General features: G+C 41.8%; 1 protein-coding gene across 1 annotated transcript; it reads right to left on the bottom strand.

The window, feature by feature from the left end:
• Nucleotides 1-1,547: 1,547 nt before the first annotated feature.
• On the bottom strand, nt 1,548-17,577 carry LOC125774690 (uncharacterized). Its single transcript, XM_049444857.1, has 5 exons — nt 16,814-17,577; nt 16,611-16,683; nt 7,576-7,909; nt 7,203-7,494; nt 1,548-2,710 (listed from the first exon to the last, which is right to left on the bottom strand). Exons 2-5 carry the CDS (start codon nt 16,620-16,622, stop codon nt 1,621-1,623), a joined length of 1,728 nt encoding a protein of 575 aa, XP_049300814.1. The 5' UTR covers nt 16,623-16,683; nt 16,814-17,577; the 3' UTR covers nt 1,548-1,620.
• Nucleotides 17,578-27,458: the final 9,881 nt, after the last annotated feature.

The following is a 27,458-nucleotide window of genomic DNA, read 5'->3' as shown; positions in this document are numbered from 1 at the left end:
GTGATCTAGGGACGCTAGCACGGTGATTAAATGCGATTGGGTGCGTTTCACACTTTTACGATGGCACCATGCGCAACGGATGGCATTTATTATTGCGGCAAATGAAATGGGTGTTTGCGCAACGGTTATGCGTTTACAATGCAGTTAATTGTACCGTCAAAAAAAATGCCATCCTTTAGATTTACAACAAACAATGAATGATAATGTATTTTATGAAGAAGATTATCTGAAGTTGAGTAGCCTCCGATGTGGGGTAAACTAAATTGTCTTTCGGAAGATTCGTTAACAATGCATGGAATTGATGTTGGTTGCAGCGAGATTTGAACTCGTGGTGTCAATCACTACGGGCTCCACAAATTCCTGAGATTCAGAAGACTCCAGCAATACGTCCTGATACGTCCGGTAGACCTCTACTTATATGAGTCTTGGACTATGATAGCGGAGGACGCTAATGCTTTCGCCATTTTCGACTATCGACTTCGAAAGACGACTTCGACGAGTAAGGACTATCTTTGGCGGTGTGTGCGATCAAGACTGGAGAAGGAGAATGGACCACGCTGAGCTGTTTGGCGGTGCAGATATCCTGACGGTTGTCAAAGCCGAAAGGATACGATTGTTGGGGCACGTGATGAGGATGCCGGACTCATGCTCCACCAGAAAGGTGTTTGTCAGCGACCCATTCGGCACGAGGCCCAGAGGAGCACAGTGAGCTCGTAGGCTGGATATAGAACAGAGAGTTGAGCAGGTGTCAAACAGGAGGCTGCCTCTGACATTAAGACCTGTAGTCCAAAGAGTAGCGGAACGTTCTGAACTAAATGTACTTTATCTTCAGCGTAGGTCTAGCATGGTCAAAGAGTTCAGTCTGTATGTACTGTTACAGGAGAAATGAAGAGTGGCCGTTAACCGCGGCTAGATGAAGCTTAGGGTGCCTGATGATGGTTAACTGGGTGTAGAGAACCACATTTAATTGTCACCGTTGAGAGTTGCCCAGGATGTGCCAGATCCGGTTTACTAGCAACAACAACGCTGCAGATAACACTACGCGCAGGTGTGACGGCATCTGTATGACTTCAGCGAATGCTATGAGACGGGTGGTTGGACGCGAACGTGAACTAGACGTGAACAGAGTACATAGCTCTAACAAGAACGCACCTCCTCCTCGTGGCTTACCAAAGGAGAACAAACACAGGGGGCATTTTGAGTAATGCAAGTAGCAGAATCTTGGAATCATCAATTTCTGTGAACCCATATTGGAAAAAAGCTCGTTGGCTGGGTCAGGTGGAGTCGAACCTGTCGGAGAATGCAGCCGTGGAATGAGGACTGCAGCCCTAGACTGAGTGTCCTGAAAACGAATTTGGAGGCCTTGGCCAAGAACTCATGGTGTTTGGGACATCACAGATACCACGATACGTCGACGATGGATTACGGCTAATTGACTACGTCAAGAACTTACCAATAGTTTATACTTTTAAGATACATTCACAGCTCAAATTCGTTCATTATTTAGTTATTAAAAAAATCAGTTTTACACACCACAATTTTTCAACAACAACTTTCGCAACAATTTTTATTCTATCAACTAAATAAATTAACGACTATACCCGACGCAGGTTCCTTTGCCTATTGGAACTGCTTTGCCGGTTGCAGTTTGGTTGTGGCCAACCCAGTTGATTTTGCAAATCCTGCCACACTAAACAATCCCGGCGATCGTTTGTACTGGGCGGATGTTTTCGTGAATGCTAGCGGCACGGAATAGGCGATCGTATTGTACCCGGGTGCTGTTGCCGGACCCGATGGAACATGTCCAAGAAGGGGTTGCGTTGCGGCACTGTGCAGAGGCTGCACATGACCTGCCGGTTGAAGAACGGTTGTATGGAGTGGACTCAACGGATACACCGGAACGCCCGGTTGATAGAAGTGGGCCGGTACACGCTGATGGTGGGGATGTGCATGATGGACGGGTTGATGCACTGGTGCGTACGTGTGCGGCGTCAACTTCGTCGTGTAGAGTGGCGTTTTGGCAAGCTGTAGCGAGGATGGTACGTACGAGTCAAGCAGACTAGTAGGTGGACGATGCTGTACCCCGTAGTAGTTCAATATTCCATTGTTCGGGTGTGCGAGTGAAGGATAAAACTGTGGAGCGAATGAATGGGTCGGTCCCGCCGTTGCATGTCCGTGCGATTGTACGTATGGCGGATAAGGTACGGGAGCAACATGATGATGCAGTTGCTGCGGTGGAGAATGTGGTGGCAGAAACGGTCTTCCAGTCGGGTGGTGTAACTGTAGTGCACCGTAGTGTTGTTGCTGCGGTCCGTCCCCAAGCTGGAGATGCTTATTCGGTTGCGCTGGTGGAAGGTCGTGTGAGAAGTAGACCGGCTGCTCAACACTCTTCACGATGGAGAACTCCGTCGAAGGTGATTGGTGGCGGGGCGGGGCAGGTGTAGAGGACGCTGCGTACACGATGTCGGGCTGTGGCGTAGGCTGAACCGTCGAGGGACCGGCACCCGGTGAATGTGCTCCAGTTTCACCGTGAGAGTAGGTTTGGATGTGGTTGTCCGGGTCGTTGACATACGCGGCCAGCTGCTGGGCGGAATGGGGCGGTGTCGATGATGGTGCCGGTGCGATAGACGGCAATGCTGGACCAGTCGGTGACGATGGAACGTGGTGTGGTTGCTGCTGGTAGTATGGCGTTGGAATCATGATATAAGCTCTGGAAGAAAAAAAAAAGGTAGCCACACAAAAATGAAACGGGAAAGTGAATATCTTGTTGCTGCAGATTTGCATAATTTCGACTGCAAAACAAAAAGTCGAACCACAAACACAAGTGGAATTAATTAAGTTAGCATTTAGTGTTTGATATACCTTCAACTACTATTAGGCGGTAAGTGATATCTAAATGAGCTTAAACTCATCGGAACGAATTGTTATCAAATATGTCGAGCTTCTGTCAATTTCACTTAATTTGGAATGTAGTTTGCAGGTTATCAAATTCAAATTCCGAAGAAAAAAAAACCCATCACACAAAAGCTACAAATGCATCCACATCCAGCCGTGATGTTCGTGAAGGAAGCAACAGCAAAGCAAGATCACCAAAACACCAAAAACCGATCTGAAAGCAAGCTCAATTGCGTCATCCTTCCTTTTGTATCTACCCGCGAGTGTCCATTATGAACGGTTGAATGAATGTAGACCGAAACGAGATAAGTGCAACCCGCTCGATGATGCAGATGCACTACGAACGGTTATATCGCCATCACACCCATAGATGAGCAATAGTAAAAAGCAACCACAAAAAATCCCCGCTGCACTAAAGATAAGAGGAAGCGTGTTGGCTATCTGCAGCTAACATAAAATTGTAGTAACTTTGCAAACGGATCGGGAAAAAACTTCATCAGTGGGTGTTTGGTTTCTTACTCCTTCACAGCCGTCACAAAAATGGCAATAATTAGAGCAAACCACAAACCGACACAAACACACACCGCAGGTTGTAATTGCAAACTTTTAATTATTCTCCCTTGGTGAAGATGAGACCGGTGCGATTACACCGGCTACCATCATCTGCATAAGACGCCTTATTTTTGGCTTTTTTCTTGGATCGCGGCTTTAAGTGCAAAATGAATAGAAAGAGAGTTGGATGCCAGATTAAATTAGTGTTTTAGACGACGAACCTACCGCTCCTTTTTTTTCTTATTCAAATGGCTTCGTAAAACGGAGCACTGCCTTTGCTTTGCATAGTTTTAGTGAGAAGTTTCTCACTGTAGCAAACAGTGCTGGGTTTTTCGTAAAATATGTCTAATAAATTGAGATTATATTAGGCATTTTTTGTTTGATATTCAAGCTGTAAACCATTTGCACACATAACCTCAACCACATGGCATAACATCGAAGCTTTCGCGGGGACTTATTTCGCACCAAAAATGACAGCTTAATTTGAGGGTTAAGTAACGTGCCATGTTTCGTGCTGAACACACCCGAGCAATCGGAAGTTTGTAGTGAACGATTGTATTTAATCCTAGCACCGTGACCGATTGAGTAAGTGTGTATGCATTGCCTTATTACATCGTTCGCAACTGTCACCCTGCTTTGACATAAGCTTAAGTAGCTACTAGTGGATGACAGCCATGGTCTATTGTTCTACTAAGGTGTCAAAACACCTCGGTGACACATCATGCCTACACTCTCGTTAACACCTAGATGCTTCAAATGCATAACGAGAGGCACTCGCACGGATGGGACGGTGTGACAAATCAGCTTCACCCGTTCCGCAACCGATCATCCACCTTAGAAAGAAGGGTTACCATTTTCTAATGAAATTACGCCAACATCACATTAACATCGGCTGCTGCTAATACGGCACCGTGACCGTAGCGAAATGCTTCCATTGTGTCGCTCTCGATGATTATGCTACTGACGCGAACAGTTGACGCCCACCCTATCATAGTCTTTTTCTTCTATGAAGGAGGAAAATACAAAAAACACAGAACGAATTTAGGTGCCAGTTAGCACCTGCAAATGCAGCCACTGATTCCTACCTAATGATACCAATAAACCGACCGCAATTGAATCCGTCTGCGTGCTGAAGACTCGACACGGCTGGAAGCTATTTATTTTATGATCATCGTTTTTCCTCGTTTAATGGTGCAATCGTTCGTGGGTTTTAGGAGGTTCGCAGCTATGGGTAGTTTGTGGGTAATTATGGTTAATTTTGGTACAGCAAAAAATGGAGCTTACGATGTGCTGTTGTTGGGCCAGTGGGCGTTGGTTAGGTGACGGCCGTGAATGGTACCCGATCAGTTTCATTTCACTTTCAGCGTAATTTTCACCGTTAAGCGGTGGGTTATTTTAGCGAGAAAAAAAACAGACAAAAGTAGCCATTTTACTAACACCTTCCTGATGAAAGAGAAGAAAAAAATCCTTTTTCAAACTTTAGATTATTAGCAAACTAACGCTAACATCAGCGGTATGGATTACCGTTCCTTATTGCCATATTATGTAAGCACACCACTAGCAAATAAGAAATTTGTTCATCAATCTATACCCTAATCAAACCCTTACGGCCTTTCGAACGTTGCTCCCAATCTGTCACTCTTAAGACCAGAAAACCAGAAAGAAACAAAATGGCAAAGCTTCCTTTTCACCATACCATCGTCTTCAGATCCATAAGAAAAAGGCACAGCCGGACAAATCATGCACCACGAAACAAATAAACAGCCGCCGAGGCTGGTAGTTTCACAAATCCACAACATAAAACCACCCCACTTCCCTCGGCATGGCACGGCAGAAGCAATAAATCGATTTATGGATGCGACGAGTGAAGCAAATCTCACACGATAAATGACTTGCCATTTCTTCTTTATACTTCGCTTCTCCATCACAAAGCTTTTGGAACGGAGGTGCTGATCGATCGCTGGTGAAATGCGATCAATCAATCAAAAGGTAAAACCATCTCAGGTTTGAGTGTATTTTCTTAGACATTACCTTTCGCTTGATCTTACAAAGTACTTCCCGGTACTTATGCTATGTACGCGCAGGATCATAAATAAAACTCTTCTCAGCCACTCAGGCGGCTACTGATTCGGGAGCTTCGGGATACATCATAAAACGGAATCAAACTGAAGGTAGAATTAGTGTAAGCGAAGCGTAAACAATATGTGATCGAACATATGGCAATTATGCAATAATGGAAGGTTAAACATAATGGAAGGAATCCCTTTTTCAAACGAACCACATGACTCTTGACGATAAATGATTCGCATTAAAACGCATACATTGAGGATAGAAGTGAATGCGTATGGCAAAACAATGGATGATTAATTTTTCATTTGCACACAGCATTAATAAAACGTTTAATCGATAGAGCAATTAATGTTGGTACGTGTAACTGTAGCCCATTACTACATGTCGAGCCGAACGGTAAAGATGAGTACCGGACCACCAACGTCCACTACGAGTCTTTCTAAAGCTATGGCAATATTTTCACAGTTTTAGAAATTTATTTACACCACAACATCTTTCTATTGCCTGTCATTCATATTACAGAGGTAGCGTTTAACAGGTTTTCATTAGGTGCATTGGTGTATATTGAGCTTTTATTAATAATTTATTTTATTCCCGTAATAAAATTTTAATACGCAACCCGTTGAGATTTCACCCATTGCTAAAGGAACCGGTAGGCAAATGTGATGATGATGATGCAGCGAGTTAATTTGTCTCATTATTACACTTTCATATTCTGGTTCGTTATGTAAACTTCATGAAATGCAAGGAGCTTTTTTCTATGAAGAAAAATGCTTTAAAAAATGATTAAAATATTAAATAGATTAAAAATAAACTTCTTAAATGGGTACTATTTCCCAAGTAGCAAGTGTAAGAAAACACACACTTAATATGTTCAAAAACAAAACAACAACCGAAAAAAAGGCTTCCCTTCCCAATCTTCCATTCCATGACAAATGTTACATTGTAACCATTTTAATCCATACACAAATATTTATCAACAACGATCTGTAACCACGGTACGCATCGTAAAACGCTACTCGCGACCCACAAGTGCATGGGAAAATATTGACTTAACGGGCGCGAAACACAGCTTCCACTCCTGCTCATTGGTTCCGTGACGTAATTTATCGTTTTGCATGAAACCCGGTTGTACGGTGCGGTTTTAGTCAAAAAGCAATTAAACAGTACTTGTATCGTAACTAATGGGTCGCGATTATTAATGTTACCGGGCATGTCAGTCGTATGAGCTTTTAGCGTGCGTGATTATGATCGAGGCTGCATCAGGACATTAACGTACGAAGCGGAACAGGATGTTCAAACACGCCATTTTATGAAACATAAAACATTGTCACAAAATGACACTACAATTGCTGTGTATCAGTATTTCTACCGGTCAATCTTATGATCGCGGTAAAATAATACTTGTGAAGTGAGCATCAACGATGTTTAAAGCAAGACGAAGAGAAGATGCCATTTCCCATTCAACAGACAGGAAGGAAGTACATTTAAAACCCATCATGACGATATTGAGATGGTATTTTACTAAACAGCTTTCGGCACGCGATTCCACTGACACTGACACCGATTTGTTTCATCACGACCCTGGTGAAGAAGGCGATTCATTGACCACCCATTTCACCTTCCAAACGGAACCTTCGAACCATAGTTTTTGTGGATCTAATTCCAATATCAATCGCACTTACTGCGAATTTTGTGGCAGGATGTGTAGCAGCGATTGGGGCAGATTGTTGTCGGCCGCATACTGTGGCAGCTGTTGGGGTCGGGCCTGCACATACACGTACTGCGGTTGCGGTGTCAGATAGGGGGAGGCCGGACCACCTCCACCGATAACGGGTTGCAGTAGCGATTGGCGGGATGGAACCGTGTAGGTGGAATGATCCTCATGCACCTGCGGTACCTGTTGATGGTGTTGATGATGCTGGGACGAAGGTTGCTGTTGCGGGATGTTGACGTACTGTTGCGGTACGGCATGATCTAAAACAACAACGAGAGATCGATTAGTACCATATGGTGATGCGAGTGCTTACGTTTAGTTCCAAGATCGTGTACCGATACCTTTCGTGTAGGTAAGCGTCTGCGTTGGAACCGGAAGTGGTGTTACGTATTTGACGGAACTGTGCGTACCGGCGGCACTGCCCGGATGGTGCTGTATCTGGACCGTGTAGTGATTGTTGCTTTGGGTCGAACTAGCTCCATGTTGGTGCTGCTGTTGAGCGATGGCTTCCTTTTTGAACACTTGCCGTTCACTGTTGAGATTGTCCCGCTCGATATCTTCCAGCTGGATGGGTCGGTTCCCGGGCGGTGGATCATGCCCTGCCGCCACAACCCAAGGTGCCTGCAGTAGCAAACAGGCACAGCAACCAATCCAAACGATCAAATTCAAACGTACCTGAAATAAAAATTGAAAAACAAAACGATACAGAATATGAGAGGCAAAGTTTTGTGTCGTGAACGGTTGTACACGGCATTGCATACTGTCGGGCGTTTACAGCTGAGGTAAAGCTTTACACGTACGCAGCCTACGGATGGAGCCCATTCGATCGAGTTTTGGAAAGAAAACAAACCCCCACTGAGAGGACCAGCCACAAATACAGCTGGTGACGCGAAAAGTGCCCTGCACACATTCCATAACCTGTGCTGCGGCACGTTAAATAGTGCATTTAAGGAGTGATTAGTGCGCAGATCCGGAGCGATCGCAAAACACCGCCTTGACACTGGCGAACCGGTTCGTGCGTTGGTAGAATTGGAAAGCCCCGTAGGGTAAAAAGAAAGTGGAAAATTAAATAACACTCACTGGTCGGCGAGGTTTTTTTTCTTCTTCGTTATGCAGCTCTGGAGGATGCAAGCAAACAACACGATCTTGAGCTGTTATGGTAATAGATGGCAGGACAACCCCGCATGGACCAACCTTCAACGTGACAACGCTTGACACACGCGCGTTGGGCCACGATTAAGGTAAGTTCCGCTCAGCAGAGCCAACCACAAACCAGGAGAAGGAAAAATCCGACATGTAAGGGAAGGGAAAAAAGCGATGTGATTGTGAAAATGGGAAAGAGAGAGAGAGAGACAGGGAGGGAACAAAACTAAACTATACCAATCACGGCACTAAGCTGGTGTTAAATCGCTGACGGTGATTGTTCGGGTGGAGTGAAGCCTACAAGAGTAGCGGATGCACTCTTCCAAAAACCCGGTTCCACGCGCTGATGCGACAGCGATCAGGATAACGATGATGATCATGGCACTGATCGTGAAGATACAGATTGTTAGATGACGCGATTAGATTACGTACAAAATGTGCTATTGAAGGAAAGGTTATTAGTTAATCGAGACGTGCAATTTATGTATTATCGAGCGTGAGTTGTTTTTACGCACTCGCATGAAACCAGTATTCAATGGCGTAGGAAAAATTAGTGTGGGATTGTCTTGCTGTTGGGAAAAGCTGATTAAAAACGATACGCTTAGGAGGGTAATTTCTTCTGGCACTAATCTGTTTAGCTTTGTCTAGAGCTAATGAAAACATTTTCTCGCATAGAGTAACAATGGCGACAAATGAGTTAATTTTTCCGATTTTTAAATAAAATTTAGTTAAGTTTGTTGATATCAACAAATTTATGATTTATCTTATTTCGAATAGAAAATACAATAAAAATTCATTTTCTGGTATTTCAGGATTTTCAGATGCAGTGGAAAATATTTCAGTGATTTTATGAAAACTTCTAGGAAAATAATACATAATAATTACACAACAAGCGAATCAGGCGTAGAAAAAATGGAGGCACATGAAAGCATAATTAATGCATATAATTTTAAGATGATTTTGCGTTAACAAGCAGTTTATAATAATATATCTGAATTACTCGACGACCAGTTCATAAAAGACAAAGATCCTCGACTAGCAGCTCGCACGTGAGGAATTTATATCCTCCACCACTCAAACAGTTAACATAATTTCATGCATATAAATCAATCCATCAGGTTTAACGCCATAATAAATTGTACTGCTTTCTTTTAGCGTCACAAAACAACAGCAACAAAAAATCGCCATCATACAACAATCTGGCTGAAAGGCCTCTCACCCTTGTGATGAAGCAATTCCATTCATGTACGTACACATACGCAAACACAGGCGCACTGTCGGGCGAACATTCCTTGCAGGCGATAACCAATTAAAACGACATGAAACACAACACAACGACGCTTCCGGTGAGTGTCGACCGTCAGTCCCTTGGTATCCCTACGCCGTAACAACGCCAAAACATTGTTCCGTTTCACCCGACACTAGCCTGGCCAACACGACCCAAAACCAGTTGATCGCTACTTGTTTGCTTGCGTTTCATGTCAACGGCGGCACTTGTGTGTGTGTATGTCGAAAGGCCACTCAAAAGGGCCTCTCTCGTGCGTCATAATTCCGGCCTGTGGACGCCCTCAGCTTCCTTCGTCAACCAAATTTGGAACGGATTTTTAGCTGACGGGGACACGTTGAGCCTCTTTCTTACATCGTGTAGCCCGTGTTTCACCGCATGCGAAAGAACGGGGGGGCTGTGGTTTAGTTTGCGGTAAAAATAAACAATGGTTTCATTTCACCTTCGACCGAAAATGAAAGCAAACTACCGGAATGAAGCATACAATCACATTGATAAATGAGCAACGAAAAGAAAAAAAAAGTCATGTTAAAACATAATCGTTCCGATGAAACCCACGTGAATGGGCGATGGACATGTAAAATTACTACATAACATGTATAATCCTTTCTGTGTGTAACAAGGAAAGTACACAAAGCAATAGAAAGAATAAAAAAACGTGCTCCATTACGTAGGTTTGTAATGGTAGTAGCTGTAAGGTAGTTCGGTAGTTCATGATACTTTGTCGACTTTGAAAGTCGATCGAGAAAATAACACATTGACTTTACTGCTCTCCTTTAAGACATTATGCATAACGTCACGATGCCGCATTTCGTACTCATTTCACTTCGATACGAAAGATTGCACAGCAAAGAAGAAGGCGAAAGTGAACAGGTCTTGGTCAGTTGCCTTCCATCGTATACACCTACATTTGTAAACCAAAAACAAAAAACAATAAAACTCCAAAAAGGACATAAACCACCAGTTTTTAAATGCAAAGAGTTAATGATGAGAATCCGAGGTTGATTAGTAATGATCGTTGGACCATGGCCGTTTTGAAAGCTAAAGAAAGCAACGAAAACTCTGAACAGTATATGATTACGATTGAAAGCTCTCGTTGGTGGTAGACGAAGACGAACGAAGAGAAAGGATGTAACGAAAGGACGTTAAAATGGTTGATGCAAGTGCATTTAGCTGTACTTTACGAGGAGATTTCAATAAGAAATATAAGTGAAGGCCATCCTGTAGCTTATGATATGGTTTATATAATTTGAGTGAGAAGATTTACAGGTGAATAGAGAGTTACTTAAATTGAAAGCATCAATGTTAAAGCATAAAGAAAAATGTTAATGTTAAAAAATGTTTAAAGTTCATAATAAATGCCAGCTTTAAAACCAAAAACAAAAATGGCTTAACATACTTGCAGCTACAGATTCAAGCTTTTAAACAAAAGATACCTTTGTGAGTCCCCTCTAGCGAGAATTTTAAATATCTTCTTAAAAAACTTCATCAATACCTTTAAACCAGACAAAACAAAAAGGAATATTAAAAGAAAACAAACTCCCGTAATGGACTTCCTAACATATCATGCAAACGCTATCTCCAATTGATTAACAACACCAAATTACATGGCAATTTTGGTTGCTATTTCAACAGCTCCAAGGGAAGTGCAACATAACTTTGACCGGGCGAAGTGTTCTGCCACATTCCAACACCATTCCGGTGGACCATAAATTATAGATTTCATACCACCCGTAACTTCCAACCGTCCCCCCCCCCCCCCCCCCCTCTCTTTCCTTAAGCCAAAGTTCAAACGTTCAAACAGAATAAATAGATTTAAGCAACTGGAAATAGTCGATAAATTTGCCCACTTTCCTTGCTGCCATAGGTCAACCGGTGGGGCTCAATGCTGATAAGAAGGACACGCAACCGAATCGATCAACGCGCACGGGAACAAGAATGCCCAGATCCGAATCGGACCACTTTCACTTTCACAGCAAACAACACCAGGAAGAAAAATAAAATCACAACCAGAAGTGGTGTTTTTTTTTTATTTTGTAATTCGTACCGCTGACGCGTTCCTTTCCGAGTGAGTGAGACCAAACAGCGACCAAAATGCCGAAGCGAATTTTGTTCGATTTTTTTTTTGTTATGTTGGCCTGTATAGCCGATACAGGAATTACGAACCGAAGTCAATCGGTTCGATCGTGTTTTGCTCTTATCGTCAGGCCTTTCGCTGTGGAAAAGATCTTTGTTTGCAAGCGACCCTCCGGGAACGGTGGAAAGGGCTACTGGGCTTGCAGGTGATCGCCACACCGTCCGACCGGGCGTAAGCTTTGTGTGTGTTTGGCTCCGAACACACCACATATGTATGACCATCGGGTAGTTTTTAAATGGACACAAGCGCCGGCCCGTGTAGTGCAGGGAGCGTACTTTCTTACGCCGTCGTTATTCCGGGCCCCAGCTATCCGATTCGTACTCTGATTTAGTTTTCTTTAACCGTTTGCTTTTTCTGCTCTTTTCTACGGATTTTTATTATTGTGGTTGATTTTGTTTTTTTTTGCTTGCTATATGTGTCTCTCTCGTTTAACTACGTTCATCACCGGCCGTCCGAAACCTGTCCGCGAGCTGTCTACAGACAAACTGGACCCGTCCGTAACGACCGAACACGCCAGACCGGGCTGAAGGACGGAAGGAAGAAAATGCAGCTTTGTCGTTGAACTCCTGGACCACCATTTGGTCTAGGGCGGACCGGTTGAAAGCCAACCGTCGCACAAATGTAAAGGGTTGTTTGGGGGGTAGTTAGATAGCGGGGGGGGAAAATGCTAACACACACACACACACATGGAGCGAAAAAAGGGATCGACGGACGGTGAAGTAATTTTTATGATCACAGTTTTGCAATAATCGCTCCACATTTCCTCATTGGCCCCGTTGGTTTGCAACGCACACGGTACAAGCCGTTCGGTAAGGAAGCATTTTGTACTGTCACCTGTGTCCGGTCGTGGCCTAACCGTCTACCATTTCACTCGACACACAATGTTGCCCGCTGACTGGACGCTTTCATCACAGGGCCACCGGTTTGGGGGCAGGTTGCGTTTTAATGTGTGTGTTTTTTTTTGCATCTCCCCAACTGCAAGTCAGCAAGTTTGCAACACTGTTGATGAGCTTACTTTCTAGAGCTTATACATTGCTTAATCTTTCCGTGAATGCATTCTTGTATTCACTCCGACCTTCAGCAAGAAAGGAATGAAAATTATATTGCTTTGTTTTGTTGATGTATTGATTAATGAACTTTATTTCTCAGCTTTTGTGAACCGCTTCGTGAAGGAACCGATCTGCGAAAGCGTGTAAAGGGTTCGAATTAAAACATCGACTTAAGAACAAAAAAAAAGCTGAGCTATAATTTACCCTGCACACAAAAGGCAATACGCTCATTAGTGTCACAAGCAATAACAGCGGCTTCGTTTTGGCGTGTAAAGCTCACTACATCAAAGCATAGTATCAACGTAAATAGCGGTCCATCGTCCCCATTGCCTCAATGCATCATACCCCACCGAACGAACCAACGATTAATCATCACACCAAATCGCTTACTGCTGCAATCGTTTGATAGGATGAATCAACACATTCCTTTACAAATCTCAATCTTGCACCTGCCGTTAGGAAAACACTGCATACCTCTTTCGTCTTCGAAACAGAACACACAATTCCGGGACAGAGAAAGACGTGCAGTCATTGTATGTGTCATAACATAAAAAAAAGTCCAGAGAGACCATTTAAATCCGCTAACTATTGCGATCGCTAAAAAAGGGAATGTTGGACCCCTATTGGCTGCATTGCAAAACTAAATGCTGATGGGTAGAAAGCAACGTGCGCTCCGGAACAAGCAAACACGCAAATCGACAAAACAACTAATTTCCCTTCAATTCGCAAGACTAAAAGAGACACGTCAGTTGTTTCCGATTGACAGTTTTTTTTTGTCTTACAACTGCAGAAGGGGGTTGTTTGATTGATTTGAGCAAAACAAAAAAAGCAGAATGACATTCTTGTTAAATCGCAATAGCAAAGCAGGAAAGGAAGTGGATACATTTTTCTCTCAACATCACACAACGTCACAACATTTTGACGGAAATGATCGGGAATTACGTTAGGGCAGGAAAAAGTGTTTCTAATTATCTAAACTGCTCAATTATCTGGTGTATTTTATACAAAAAAAATCAATCCAAATGCGGTATTTGGTATTTATACAACAAATAGTAACACTTAAACAAAAAAAAAGAAACTGTTAATCGCTATTCGATTGGTGTAAAGTAGCTCATTGCGGTCGAGTAACAAAAGACTTCAATGCGCGTATTAGAAAATGTCAGCGACGAACCTGTGTGAAAACTGTCCGACCCGGAACAAGCTGGTATGTTTTGTTTTTTCCCTCCCTTTTTGGCAACAAACACGTGCAAACGAACCGGCAATGTGATGGTTTATTGATTCATTGCTCTTATTTGCGGTCGTAAAGCTACGCACCGGAAGTGCACTGAAAGACGAGTACAAACAAGCGAAGGGAAGAAGACATTATTTAAATCCACATCCGCTACGGGCGGGCATCGGGCAAAACGGATCGTCTGGGAAAAATTGGGCATAATTTTTACTTCCATATGCAAAACATTTCACCTGCGAGCCGCGCCAAAGGGCTGTACAACCACCACCACGTGTCATGTGCAATTTATCATGCAGATGGAAAGAAAAAAACGCTCGATTGAGTCGTTTAAATCGCTTCCCTATCACGTTAAAGCTTACGTCCTATTAACGGTTCCGCTGGCAGGCGGTACAGGTGACAAAAGGGATGCTAAAAAGTGTTTGCTCAAATTATACCAATCAACCGTGCGCATAAAATGGTAATTGGTCAAACATTGCGCGGTCATTCCCCATACCGGACACACGTTGCTTTTTTTTTACTTCTCCGTAGTGACAATTTTGTGAAAGAAACCCATGATCCACAGCTCATTCATCTAGCGTTTGTAGCGGGGTAACTCTTATGAATGAACGGGGCACGATCAACAAACGATCAAGCGATCAATGGTCCGGATCGAAGTACGCGCATCGACAATGAATGGACGGAAAATGTAGCAAAAATTGGTATGGGAAGCGGACAGCACAGCATAAAACTGACCATTGTCACTTTTCTTTTCCGTTCCGTTGTAGTCTTCATCCCCTCTCCTTTTGGTACCAGCAAAGCTTCCCACATCGAATGGCAATTTGTTTACTAAATATAACGAGGAAGATTTTCATTTTTCCCACTTCCTTCCCATCTGGCCTTGGCGGTTAGATACGATGGTCGATCAGGCGTAATATTTTTCTTTTCTTTTCACTTCCCATTTACGGCTAGTGGATGGGATGAAAATTGAAGCATTACCGTCTTTATGTGGACACATGCACGATCAGCTCGACTTTTTCGGACACTGATCTCCAAATTAGGCCTCGCTGATGGTATGCCGCGTATGGGGGCAAAATCAAATTCGGAGCATTGGCATGCTAACTAGCTCCGTAGAAAATTTTGCATTTTTCTTTTACTTTAATACTTCCTCTCTTACCATTAAACCGTTCGGTATCGGTTGATGAAAGGGTTGATGGTTTTATGCCGATGAAGAAAACCATCCACCCCTTCCGCTCTTGACGATCGTGTACCCTTTTGGCCACGGGTAAATCGAAATGAGAGACATTAGTGGCTCCGTTTTGCTGGATTTGGATCATAATATGTGTGATTTGGCCGAATGCGAAGGACATTACCAGACACCAGCTGCAGCTACGATCTTGCGTATGCTGCTGTACGCGTATGACGCAAAGCTTCAAAATCGACACAAAGTCGTCGCAGAAGGACCTGGCACGGTCCCGGATTGTGTAATCGATTGCGTTTTTTTTCATACACGACGGGGGTTATTACCTTATCTTCATCCGCTTACGCTCGATTACTCTACTTCAACATTGCTCCCTGTCTGAACCGGGCAGGTCGTTTATCATGCTGGCGATTATCGATCGTTGATTATTAAAAGTGAAAACGGAATGTGCAATCGATCTATCCGTTTGCCAGTCTCGGCAGTTTGGAGGGGAAAGGAGAGTTTTGATTGGGGAAGGGGAGGGAAAAGCGGTTGGGTTCGAAACGAACCATGGCAGACATGTGGGGACAAAAACGGAAGACATTTGTCCAAATGGTTCAAGTCTGGACGCAGCTAGGCTAAACGAAGTGATTGAATACGATTAATGGCTGTTTTGTGATTTCCTTCCAAGAAGTTGAAAGCTTTTAGCGTGCTATTTTTTTACTTTGCCTTTTTGTTTATTGGTTCAGTTATCTCATTAGATTATGATTATGAGAATGATAGTTTTACGCGAATCTGTTTTAACTAAACTTGTCGAAACATGATATTTTCTTTTTATAACATTATTGCATCACCATAAGAAACAAATAAAAAATTATTTAAAAAAAATACTTTTGGAAAATGATTCGTTTGACAAAGATTTCTCCCACTAAAGCGTAAAGCCGCTTATTGTGGTAAGATAACAAAAGACTACAATGCACACATTAAAGAATGTCAGCGACGAACCCTTGTAAAACCTTGTCGACCCGGAAGAAAGTGATATGTTTTTTTATTTTTGATAACGTGCATCAGACATTCATCTTTTAAATGTTTGATAACAATGACTTTTTAATTCTAACTATAATCTCTCTGACGCTTATCGATCAGGAAAATCAAATCACATTTGACAAGGACGAACTAAGATCAATGGAATTAGAACCCAATTTATATAAACAACATTGGTAAAACTATTGAACGACCGTGGTCAATTTGATTGGTTCGACCAGATATATTTGCACCATATTTTTAAAAAATTACAGAATGTCTTTGCAAACCCATAATTAATTCGAAACCAATGGCTTTCTAAACTTTTCTCACTACACACATAAAAGATACTCACCATTCTGATCATTCTTTTGACATTTGATATTATCCTACTCCAAACTACTAAGTTCTGTTCTGCTCAGTTCGGTCTAAAATAAAAATCAAATAAAACACGAGATTTCACTTTCAGTATTACACTGTCACGAAAAGCTTGTTTGATAGATCAAATGTCTAGCGAGCGCACAGTTACACTTAATTGCGATTAAATCACTCACTCACCCTTGCTTCAAACGATCACTTTACACACGTGTGAAATAATTATCCTCTAAATGCACACTAGTTCCTGAAGCAAAAGTCTGCACTATACGAAACACTCTTCAATAATAAACTTCAAAAGCCGGCAATTTCATTAGAATCCAAACAACCTGCTACCATCGAACAGTCTATTGCACATGTTTAAAAAAACACACAAAGAAAGCACGTGGATTGTTGTTGTGGTGTTTGCACTAGTTTGTACGATTTTATCCGACCAACCGAAGGAACCGAACTAAAACAGTCCGATAGGGTGCAGAAGCAATTTATATCCGTTACGGCGCGCGCAAAACCACAAAACCGCAACCACCGCGTCGTCACCGGCGTTCACCGCGTGTACGGATATTCCCCTCGCGAGAAACGGCCCCACCGGTGAAAGAGGCTGAGTGCGTGCATTTTTTTTGCCCTCCCTTTTTGCTTTCGTTTTCATACACTTTTGCTTTTACTCGCGGTCGCCGGTGAATTCGGTGCCTCAGTTGCTACAGTCCTCGCTGCAGGCCTTTGGGTCGTTTCGGAACAACAAGGGCGGCCAGTGTCAACATGGACACAATCAGTCCGTATGTGGCAAGGTCTTTCTCACTCTCTCTCTCTTTCTGTCTCTCTGGACCTTTTCATACCTTCTGAGATAACTCTCTTTGTAAACGGTGTCTACCATTTGCAGTACATTTCAAATTAGTTTAATCCTTCAGTCGTTCAACTTATAGTCTACAAATAAAAAGGAAGTAATAGTAAAAACAATAAAGCTGTGCTGTGCTCAACAGACATGAACTTTTACAAAATTATAAATAACTATACGAGCAAAAAAAAAGATGATCTTTAAAGGTTGATCATGTCATTAAAATGAAACCAGACTACCAAAACATACAGCACTTTACAATATCGCCTTTCTTCATTACTATCTCAATGTATTAAATTATACCTTTTCCCAACACACTTACAATCTTTCATACTTAGTATTACAAACAACTGCCGAATAATGCTATAGTTACACCCTCCTTAAGGGTTAATCTTTATTCACTCCCAGCTCTCTGGACGTTCGTACTTTCTTCGGTGCTCTCTCGTTTGCACACTGGCTCTGTTCATTGATCATACACGATCCCTTCGATTGCGCCTGTTCGCCTCCGCATCCTACACTTCCCCTTCCAGCCAACCAGGGTTGCCTTTCACCCGCCGTGCACTGGTCCTCCGGTTCCGACATTGGCGCTCCAAATTGAACTCCAGCGGGAATTCGCTGCTTCGAATGTCGTTCGTCACCGTTTGGGTAACTCGCTTCGGGACACTTGTTTTGCACCGGTTGATCGGGCAGTTTTCTAGACCTCCCTTCTTCGCACCCTCCGCTTTAGCTCACTTTCTTTCTTTCCGCTCGGGACTCGATCGTATCGCCGGCGGCATGCTTCCAGCAAACTGTGTGAGATCTGTTTCGATTTTTTGTTTTCATTTTTGGGTTTACATTTTTCCCTCTTTTCTAACTGTGCCGAAGCACACCTCACGCGTGTACGTGTGCTCGATGAAAGATATCCATTTATTTTTACCCAGCATCTGTTTTGCAAACAGAAAAAAGTAGGGTTTCGCACAAAACAGAGAATAATAAAAATATCTCCACGCAACTTTGCCAAAATGGTAGCACCGGGATTGGCAGGGTTGGGTAATAGATGGTAAAAGTGTCCCGCAAAAGTGGTTTGCTTCGGCTTGGGCCACCATTTTCCTACCGTTAATCAGATATCGGGGGTACCCTGCTGTGCTGTTTGGTGGGTCGGAATTGACCGCGTTTGACGGTTTGATGGTTGCGGAATAGAAACAGAACAAAATCAAGTGCAAACCGGGAAGTGGATTACGTCAGGTAAGTAAGTCACCGATTGGCGACGGAAGGAAGCTATTATTTCTCGTTTCCTTATGGAGTGCTTTTGCTTGTTGTTACGTTTGGCGTGGGAATGTATTTTGTTTACAAGAAACTTACATAAGTGGTCGGGATTATTGTGCAGAAGGATAAGAACTGTTACGAAAATCAAATTGCAATATCTGTCCAACGTTTAAAGGTGAGCGATGTTGAGATTATATGAGTTATCCATAAATTTATAATTATTTTATATTTTTATTTTTGCGTTTATCGATATATTTATAAATTGCTTAAAAAAATAGTATAGTAATAGTGGAGCGCGATTATCCGGGTACCTTTTATCCGGCTGTCCCCATTATCCGTGCAGCTCGGAAATGACAGTTCCAAAGGCGAATGGACATATTAACTGTAAACCGTTGATGGTAAGAAATAAATGCCTCTATAGGAAATGATACAATTGACTCAAGTTCGACCAAATAGAACCGGCGAAACAAACGGCGCCGGTTCTACATGACAGGACCAGGGATCAAATCCCATCTGGACCGCGTATCCCGTAGCAAGAACTGACTATCCCGCTATGTGTTAAAACAAGTCTAGTAAGTCAGAAATGGCCGTGACCTTAGAGGTTAAACCATAAGGTTAAACCAAGAAAGAAGAAGAAGTGCAGTAGGATAATTTTTAATTTGAGAAAAACGTTAAATTAAATTAAACATAAAGGAACATATGGCCTATGTTGCCGGTCTCGGAAAACTTTGAGATTTTGGAACGTAAACCTAATGCTGTTAAATAACAGGAGAAAGCCCAGGAAGCTGGATTCCTCTCTCATACCACACAAGTCCCTCGCAAAAATCTTCTCTTTGCAGAAATTAAACATAAGCTATTTTTAAGTTCAAAAAAATAAATTATCTGATCATTATCATTACCGAAACATGATACATAAAATAATAAAAATGAAACAAAGCACAGCATATATAACTTAAGCTCATCTTATTTTCATCCAATCAATAATATACTTGTTCGTTTGCGCTAAAGAGACCGTAATGCCATTTTACTTGAAATATTTTTTTTTATTTATATTTCGCCTTAAATTACCTATACCGACATTATTTTCATGGAGTTTCCATCAGGAATTGTACAGAAGCACTGGTTTTAAGTTTGCCTTCTATATCAATTACCTCAACGAAGGATCGCGGTCAACCATTGAGCCAAGACTTTAACCAAAAAAACGGATTTAACTATATGCGCCATTGCAACATTTGACATTTTTCAATCACATCGAACGGCCGTTGGTTATGTACTATTTGTGACATAATCTATTTCACAAAAGCACAAAAGGTCGGGAGATATTTTCTTATTTCCGAAACAGTAACACGCACCTTATCCCGGGTGTAACCGGACTTTGGCCAGTTTTTTTTAGAAAAAAAAACACTACGCTCGGTTCAATTCCTAACGCTAAATACAACGCAACTCCACGTGAGACGATAAGTATGTTCTCGTAAAAAACCCAAACCATCTGATGGCCATTAAAAGAAGGTTCGAAGAAAGATGTTCACCCGTTCAGTGGATGCGCCATCGTAAACATACCACCATGCGAGCGAAGTTCCAACCCGAACGAAAGTAAAATCCCTTCGAAAATCTTACAAACGACCTCGAAAGTTCACCCAGTGAAGCTACACGCTACACACGGACACACAAAGTCTTGTGAAAGGTTCGTCCAGGAGAGATGATTTGCAGACCGTTGGTACAACAGAGCAAAAACATAAAACAACCCAGACAAAAAACATCCTTTCTTTATTGCCAAATTATTTCTTCCAACCAACCAAAGCAAAACGATCGGATTTGGATTGTCCTAGGGGCAGTAAAATCGCTGTCCCTTCTCAAAACCGAAGCACTAGCATTATATGAAGGGTTACCGTGCCCCAACGCATAACTTATCCTTCTTTTACTACACCTTCCAAGCGCCAATGCTCCAACGGTGAAGAACATAAATCGGGTGAAATAGCATACCATACATTACACGATCACCGATCTCACCCGGGAACTGTGGCTCGTAATGACCGTGGCTGTAATTCGTCAACGAAATGAGCCTTTTCCTTCCCGCTGTTCCTTTTGCAGTGCCTGTTGTACATCAATTATTGGTTGGGTTAGGAAAAAAAATGGTTGATTGAAAAAAAACACACACACAACCCTCACACATATTCATAGCCCATCAACAAGCGGTTAATCGATGGCGAAAGAAAGCAAATGGTGCGGAAGGCACATGTATCCCAATTCGTCCGGCGAAGTGGTGAATTTTAATTTGCCGATTTAAATGCGGCTCTAATTATTTCACTGTACCATTTGTGTGCGGACAAACCCATGCGCGTATGTTGACGATTTGGCACAGCAAAAAACCGACGACAGTCGGGCCTTGTGTCTCGTGCCAATCTGCGCACGCTTACTACCATGTGCCCCAGAGGACGGCACAGTTTTGCTCTAATTTGTTGCGCAATCGAGAGCAAAAGGCACAACTGTCACCCGGTCGGTCGACCGCGACCAATTTCGTCCACGTTTAGTGGCATGATTTGGGGTGCGTTTTGGATGCTGAAAGAAAGCTGCTGAGCGGTTCCTTATTCAATCCCATCCGTCGCCGTTTGACTGCTCGAGATTTGTTCCTCTGCACAGGAACGAAGAAACGATTATTCGCGAGTTTACGCTTAATTTATTCATCAGTAATACGCTCCCCTTCGAATGGGACATACATTTCGAGGAGGACAAGGTAAGGGTATGCTGCGGTAAGTAATTTTGTGGTTTAAAAACTAGTGTAACAAGCTTAGCTAAGCGTATAAAGTATGTGCACGCGTCGTGCAAATCGTCATTTGTGTGTGTGTGGGGAGCGAAACCAAAAGCTATGATGAAACGTTTGAATGAAAAGACGAGCAAAAAAAACTGCTTCCCGAAGTTGGAATGGAATCCACACAAACAAAACCTCTTTCCTGCACACGGGTACAAAAGCAATTCCAAATCGAAAATTTAAACGCTGGAAGCGATTCAAGTTGATTTAATGGTTAGATACCCATCACTCGCCTATTAGACATACCTCGTCAGGATCGGACCCTTTTTAACACCTACGCCCCAAAAAAGTGTGTGGGGGGCGCCCCAAAACTAACCTCGAGGGACTTCTGGTAAACGCCTTTGTGCGGGATAAAAAAAAACCACCACAACAACATTTAGTGCTCGGTTTTTATGATTGCTTTTTTATGAATTTATTCATCTCATTTCGTTAAAACCGAAGGAGCAAAAAAGAGGACGGAAAGCGTTTGATTGATGCTCACCCCAAAACTGTGTTGGACGATTAGGTTTCGCATCCTTAGGCATTCCAAACTTGTTTGAAAGTGTGTCATAAATTTTGGATAGTAAAAAAGTACACATACACACACACGCTATTATTGAAGATCATTGAGGATCAACTGTCTGATTGATGCTGTATAAGAAACATTAAATTTTACATGTACAAAAGTTGACGTTATATTGTCAAATCAAAAATAAAACTCTTTAGTTTAATTTAAAAAAATCTTGAAGAACCCTTTAAAAAAATATTTTTTTTCGAAATCAATGACCCGTAAGTGCACAATGGATCCGGGATAGTAGTTAATATAATCCTTTTAATCCGGGATTTAATTACGAATAAAATCCTTTTTTTAGTCAAAAAATTCAACATATAAATATTCCTTAAAGGTATTCTTAATATTTTTAGCTTAGTTTCTTATTGGTGGTATCATTAAGCTATTATTTTTCTCTCAATTAGCTATTAATAATCTGTTAATAATCGCTTTATAGGAAATCGGCCAGGTCGTTCTACAAGAATATAAAAAAATCTTTTATTCTCTCTTAAATTAAAAAGTCATTTATTTTTATTTATTTTTTGAATTTTTTGGTCTAAATACAAAGCTTGGTACATGCTTCCACGACGATCTTCAGTTTAGTCTAAAACAAATTCTCCAATGATATTCTCGTAAAATAAAAAGCACAAAAAAGTCTCATGAGTGCAATGAACGGACAATGAAATATTACTCATGGAAAAAAATGTCGACTGAGCGCACTTTATTACACTCTTAAACGAGAGGTAATTAAAAATGATTTGAACGAAAATTTCCAATTGTTTATTCCACATACCCCTATACATATATGGTTTTACAGGCACAACTCATAAAATCAATCATCAATGCAAAAGCGGAAAAAGCAGTAAAACACATTAACTAAAAAAGGTTTCTATCATTATGAAACAACGCATTTCCAGCTAGATCGTTTCGGGCTGGAGGAAATAATTTTATAATATCCCCTAACGAACGTATCAATCAAAGTGTAAGTATGATTAATACCCACCAATCAGTTTTCACCCGTTTTAGCCTTACATAATCGTTCCCTTGTTTTGTGCTGCTCTGCTTCTTTATCATTCCACACACTGGTTAAACGGTAGCGGATGGCGAAAGGTTTCCAGTTTGGCGTCTATTGAAATCTCCAAACTCACCTCATGTTCGGTGAGCAATTTTGTCTCCAGCATTAATCATTCGCTTCTCAATTGTTTTCCTTTTTTTGGTTTTTTCGATGCATCTGCATCGGAATGTCGTATGTGGAAGACATGCTGTTTTTAGTGTGATATTTTTTAAAGATAATTTGGCACGTGGAAAACACTTTGAGGCGCCTACGATATAACATTTCGATCGCCCCACGAAACCAGGCGCATTATTAAAGCTTTGCCTGCATATGAAGCGCATCATTAATCACACTTCATGAGAAGTGGTGCTCGTGTGTCGGTCGGGTTTGATGGCCAATTTTACGAGGACAACTTTTTTCCATCTTCCTTCCACTCGTGGCGAAATGTGTTAACAGAAATAGAAATAAAATCAAATCAACTGAAAACTTCAGGCCGGTGTGGTCGGTCTCGCGCGTGTAAGCTAAGCTGAAAGGAATTTTCGGCACTGTCAAGCAACATATTTTTCCATCTGCTTGTCCTGTTGTTCCGGTGAAATGGTTTCGGACGTGTAACATGTTATGAACATTATCCAAACAAGCGAACAAAAAAACGAATCCCCTCCAAACAACTAATTTTTTTCTGTTTAACGAAGGATGCGGAAGGTCACCTGGAGGACGGTAAAGTTACTTCTGTGGCAGCTGGTAGCAACTAGGCAAGCTGACGACTGTGTTAGTTCGCATTCAAGCTCGGCTAAGTTTTGCTTTTGCATTTTATCTTCACTTTTGACATCTGGTACCGTCAGCCACACGCACCATGATGGGCGGTAATCGGCAATTGACATACGCTCACCCGCGACAAAGCTCGTGGCCCGATCACCCCCGTGGATCACTTTCCATCGTGCGCGACGCGGCTGATCGTACGCGTCAATAACGAGCGTACCCGGGGTGGAAAAGAGATCATCGCCAGAGATGATTGATTAGATCGTATCAATCAAATGGGATTTTCAGCAAGAAGCTAACGGCTAATGCAGGGGAGGGGGGCGGGAGGTTGCAGGGCGAAGGGGGGAGGGGGAATTCAAACTGTCAGCCGGAGCTAACGATCTGCCAACGGACAGCAAACATCTCCCCAAAACACCCGAGAGCGTGTGGCTACGGCACCAATCTCCCGTCCCTCCCTTCCGTCACACATCGAAAGTTTTGCACCGAGGAGTGAGGGGGGGGTTTGAGGTGGAGTAAGAAAATTAAACGTGTTAAAGGAAGAAAGCAGCAACAACAACGAAAAAAAATGACTCAGTTTGACAACGACACAACGATGAAGTAAGCAGACAAAGACCGAACAACGAAACAACAAAAAAATAAACGAAAGAAGTTAACCAAGTCTTAAAACGACGATAAGTGTTTTGCGAACCGTCCACTTGCTTTTCCTGTCTTTTCCCACACACACATACTGCTTATGTACATGCGAACATTCCGGAGCTTCGGAACTTTGGAACGCGAAAGGGGAAGTGTCGTAAACTCATAGGAAATTCCAATCATAATGAAAAGGAAATGCATTTCTTTTCGTTCGATCAAGTGCTGCAAAATGACTTTATGTAGACTGGAGGAGTTAGTGGTGCAGATAATTACTAATCAAAACTATTCTAATGAACAGAATATATATGAAAGCTTGCTTATTAGTCATAAAGGACTTTAAAATGGTGTCTTCAAAACGACTTAAAAAAGTAAATAGTTATCATAATTGCAAAAGTATTTCTTCCAAATGCCTAAAGTTATGCAATTTCCATCACAAAACTATGTTATCATCTTTGCCTCGAAGAGCTTAGACATTGGAATTAGGCATGTAACATAGAAAGAAATGGCAACCATTTTTATTTACACATCAGCACACAATAGTAGATAATATATGTAACAACAAGTAGAACTAGTGAGCACAAAAAAACATTCTATTTTTTCTTCAACTACCACAAGAAATTAAACATATCCTTGAGAAAAATAATGATGATCATGAGAAGGCTGTTATAAGGCTGAGATAAATTCTTTTTTTTTTTTTGACAAACATGACATGACAAACTCTTAAGTTAGATTAGTCATTCAGATCGTATCTTACACAAAATGTGCAATTTGACTTGAACGCACGTGTGGCATTTACCTTGCTACACATTGCCTCCACGCTGTGCGATTTGTTGCATCTGCATAGCTGATTTGTTACAGTTAGGTAAGGTTAAATCTTTTTTTTTTGGTATCATTATCCTCCAAATAAACGAGATGCTTTAGATTGTCACACATTTCGCCCGTGTATCCAATTCGCAAAAAGAGGAAAACCACAACAACCGGTCCCATAAAACCTTTACCCCGCGGGCAAGATCACAGAGGAATTCGGCAGGTTGATTTTCCCTCTTTTACGCGCAAAATAACTTAACTTAAACACAAACCGAAACTGTTCGTTGTGAGCTTACGACAAAAATGGAACACATGTGAGATGGTTTAATTTTCTTTCGGTTCCTTTCAAACCAGAGCCAGCCAGTCCAGCAGACCACCTGGTGCCAGGTCGTACCACCACCATAATGAATGTGTTTGTATCGTCATACCGAAAGAAGAAACAAAAAAAACAGACCACTAATAGCCTTCAGCCGTTCGAGAAGAAGTAACTACAATTCCTCAAAACTATGCTGGCGGGTGTTCGTCGGTTCGGTTAAGCGAAATTGAGCACAGCAGTGTTTTTTTTTGCAACCCTCCAACCATACCAATCGAAACATCCTTTCAACGTACGTGAACGTAGCTACTTGTGTGTGTTTGTTGTTTTTTTTTTCTAAATGAGCCAAAAAATTAACTTTCTGCAAATTATTTTCCTGCCCTGCTCGATTGTTTGTCGGGGCTTTTTGGACAAAACTCTATTCAAAGCTTTCCCGTTCCATTTTGTGACGTTGAATTGCGTTGCTGCGGGTATGCCTTTTTTTTCTTTAGCACCCGCCAAAAACCGGGTTTTGGTTTCATTCACCCAAAAGCGTTCCTGCAAGCAAGGGGTAAGTAGTGAAAGAACTTCACGTGCCCAAAAGCTTCCTGTTACGTACGTAGGTACGGGAGTGGTTTGGAAGCACAATCTTACTTACTGTCCTCGGGAGACGGGGTAACCAAGCCCTCATCAGATTGATCGATTCCGATCGATTCCGGTTGGAGATGAATGGGGTTTGCGTGATGCAATAATGGCTCGAATGAAGCTAGAAGGCGTGTATAGGTTGGTTTACTTGAAGGGTGCGTCAGTCAATTTGTTTTTACCTTTCGTACACTTTCTTTATGTGAACAATGATTTTTTTACTAATGATTTAATTACTATTTCTGGTCCTCTAATGGTTTGCTAATAGCAAAGTATCATTTTCATGATTCGAAAGCTTCTTCTTCAGATATGAAATTCAGTGTTAAATTGTACTCCTAGTCTAAGGTATAAGTTTGTTTAAGTGAATTAGAAAAGAAAAGTATGACAATTAAAGAAAAATTTACTTCTGAAATATATCGTGGATCAAAAATAGTGCTCTTTGCGTAACAATAAAAAGCTTCTTTTTTAATCCTGTCCAAACTTATATGACATTGTGTAATAAGAGAAAAAATCAAAATCCGCAATTTCCGTTGCTAGCCACCAATCACCCTTAATCAAGAAAATTAAATTCTTGTTGCATTTGGGGATCATCTTTAACAAAAGCAAATCATGGAATACGATTATGCAGCAGATCTCAACAACTTCAGAAAACTGAAAACGTCAGTAAATGCTTTATCCAAACATAAAGAATAATATAATACACTTATACTACCAGGCTTAACATTCCTCAACATACGAGAGCACGAAACAAATTAAAACAAAACTACTTTCCATGTGAGTCCTAACCAACATTTAAACCATTGTATTAACCATTCTGCGCTGCCCATAAAACCATTACTGACCACAATCACCTGTAATTGAATGAACGCAGTGGTACGGTGACGAACAACGAACGGCTAATGATGATCGAGTTTCAATTGATCGAGCAAGTAATGGCTAATGGTCAGGTACAAAAAGAAGCCGTTTTCCACCGCCGTTTCCTTCCGAACAAAGTGACACGTGCTAGGTTGATACAGTTGCTTTTGCGGGCATAATTGAATCATGGCAACCGGAAGGCAAACCCTTCGGAAAAGCCTTCCGTGATGCTGCTCCCATCCTGCCTGCATCTAGCACCGTAGGAAGCATTATTGTATGTAATCAAGATATTGATTTCAAAGCATAAAATGGTCGCTTTTGTTGCAAAAATAGTGCAAGAGATTATGCTTTTGTAAATCATTGATATGAGA

Source organism: Anopheles funestus, chromosome 2RL (genome assembly GCF_943734845.2).
Source record: "Anopheles funestus chromosome 2RL, idAnoFuneDA-416_04, whole genome shotgun sequence".
NCBI classification, from domain to species: domain Eukaryota; kingdom Metazoa; phylum Arthropoda; class Insecta; order Diptera; family Culicidae; genus Anopheles; species Anopheles funestus.
The sequence above is the reverse complement of the archived record's forward strand: the minus strand, read 5'-3'. Positions and strand labels throughout refer to the sequence as shown.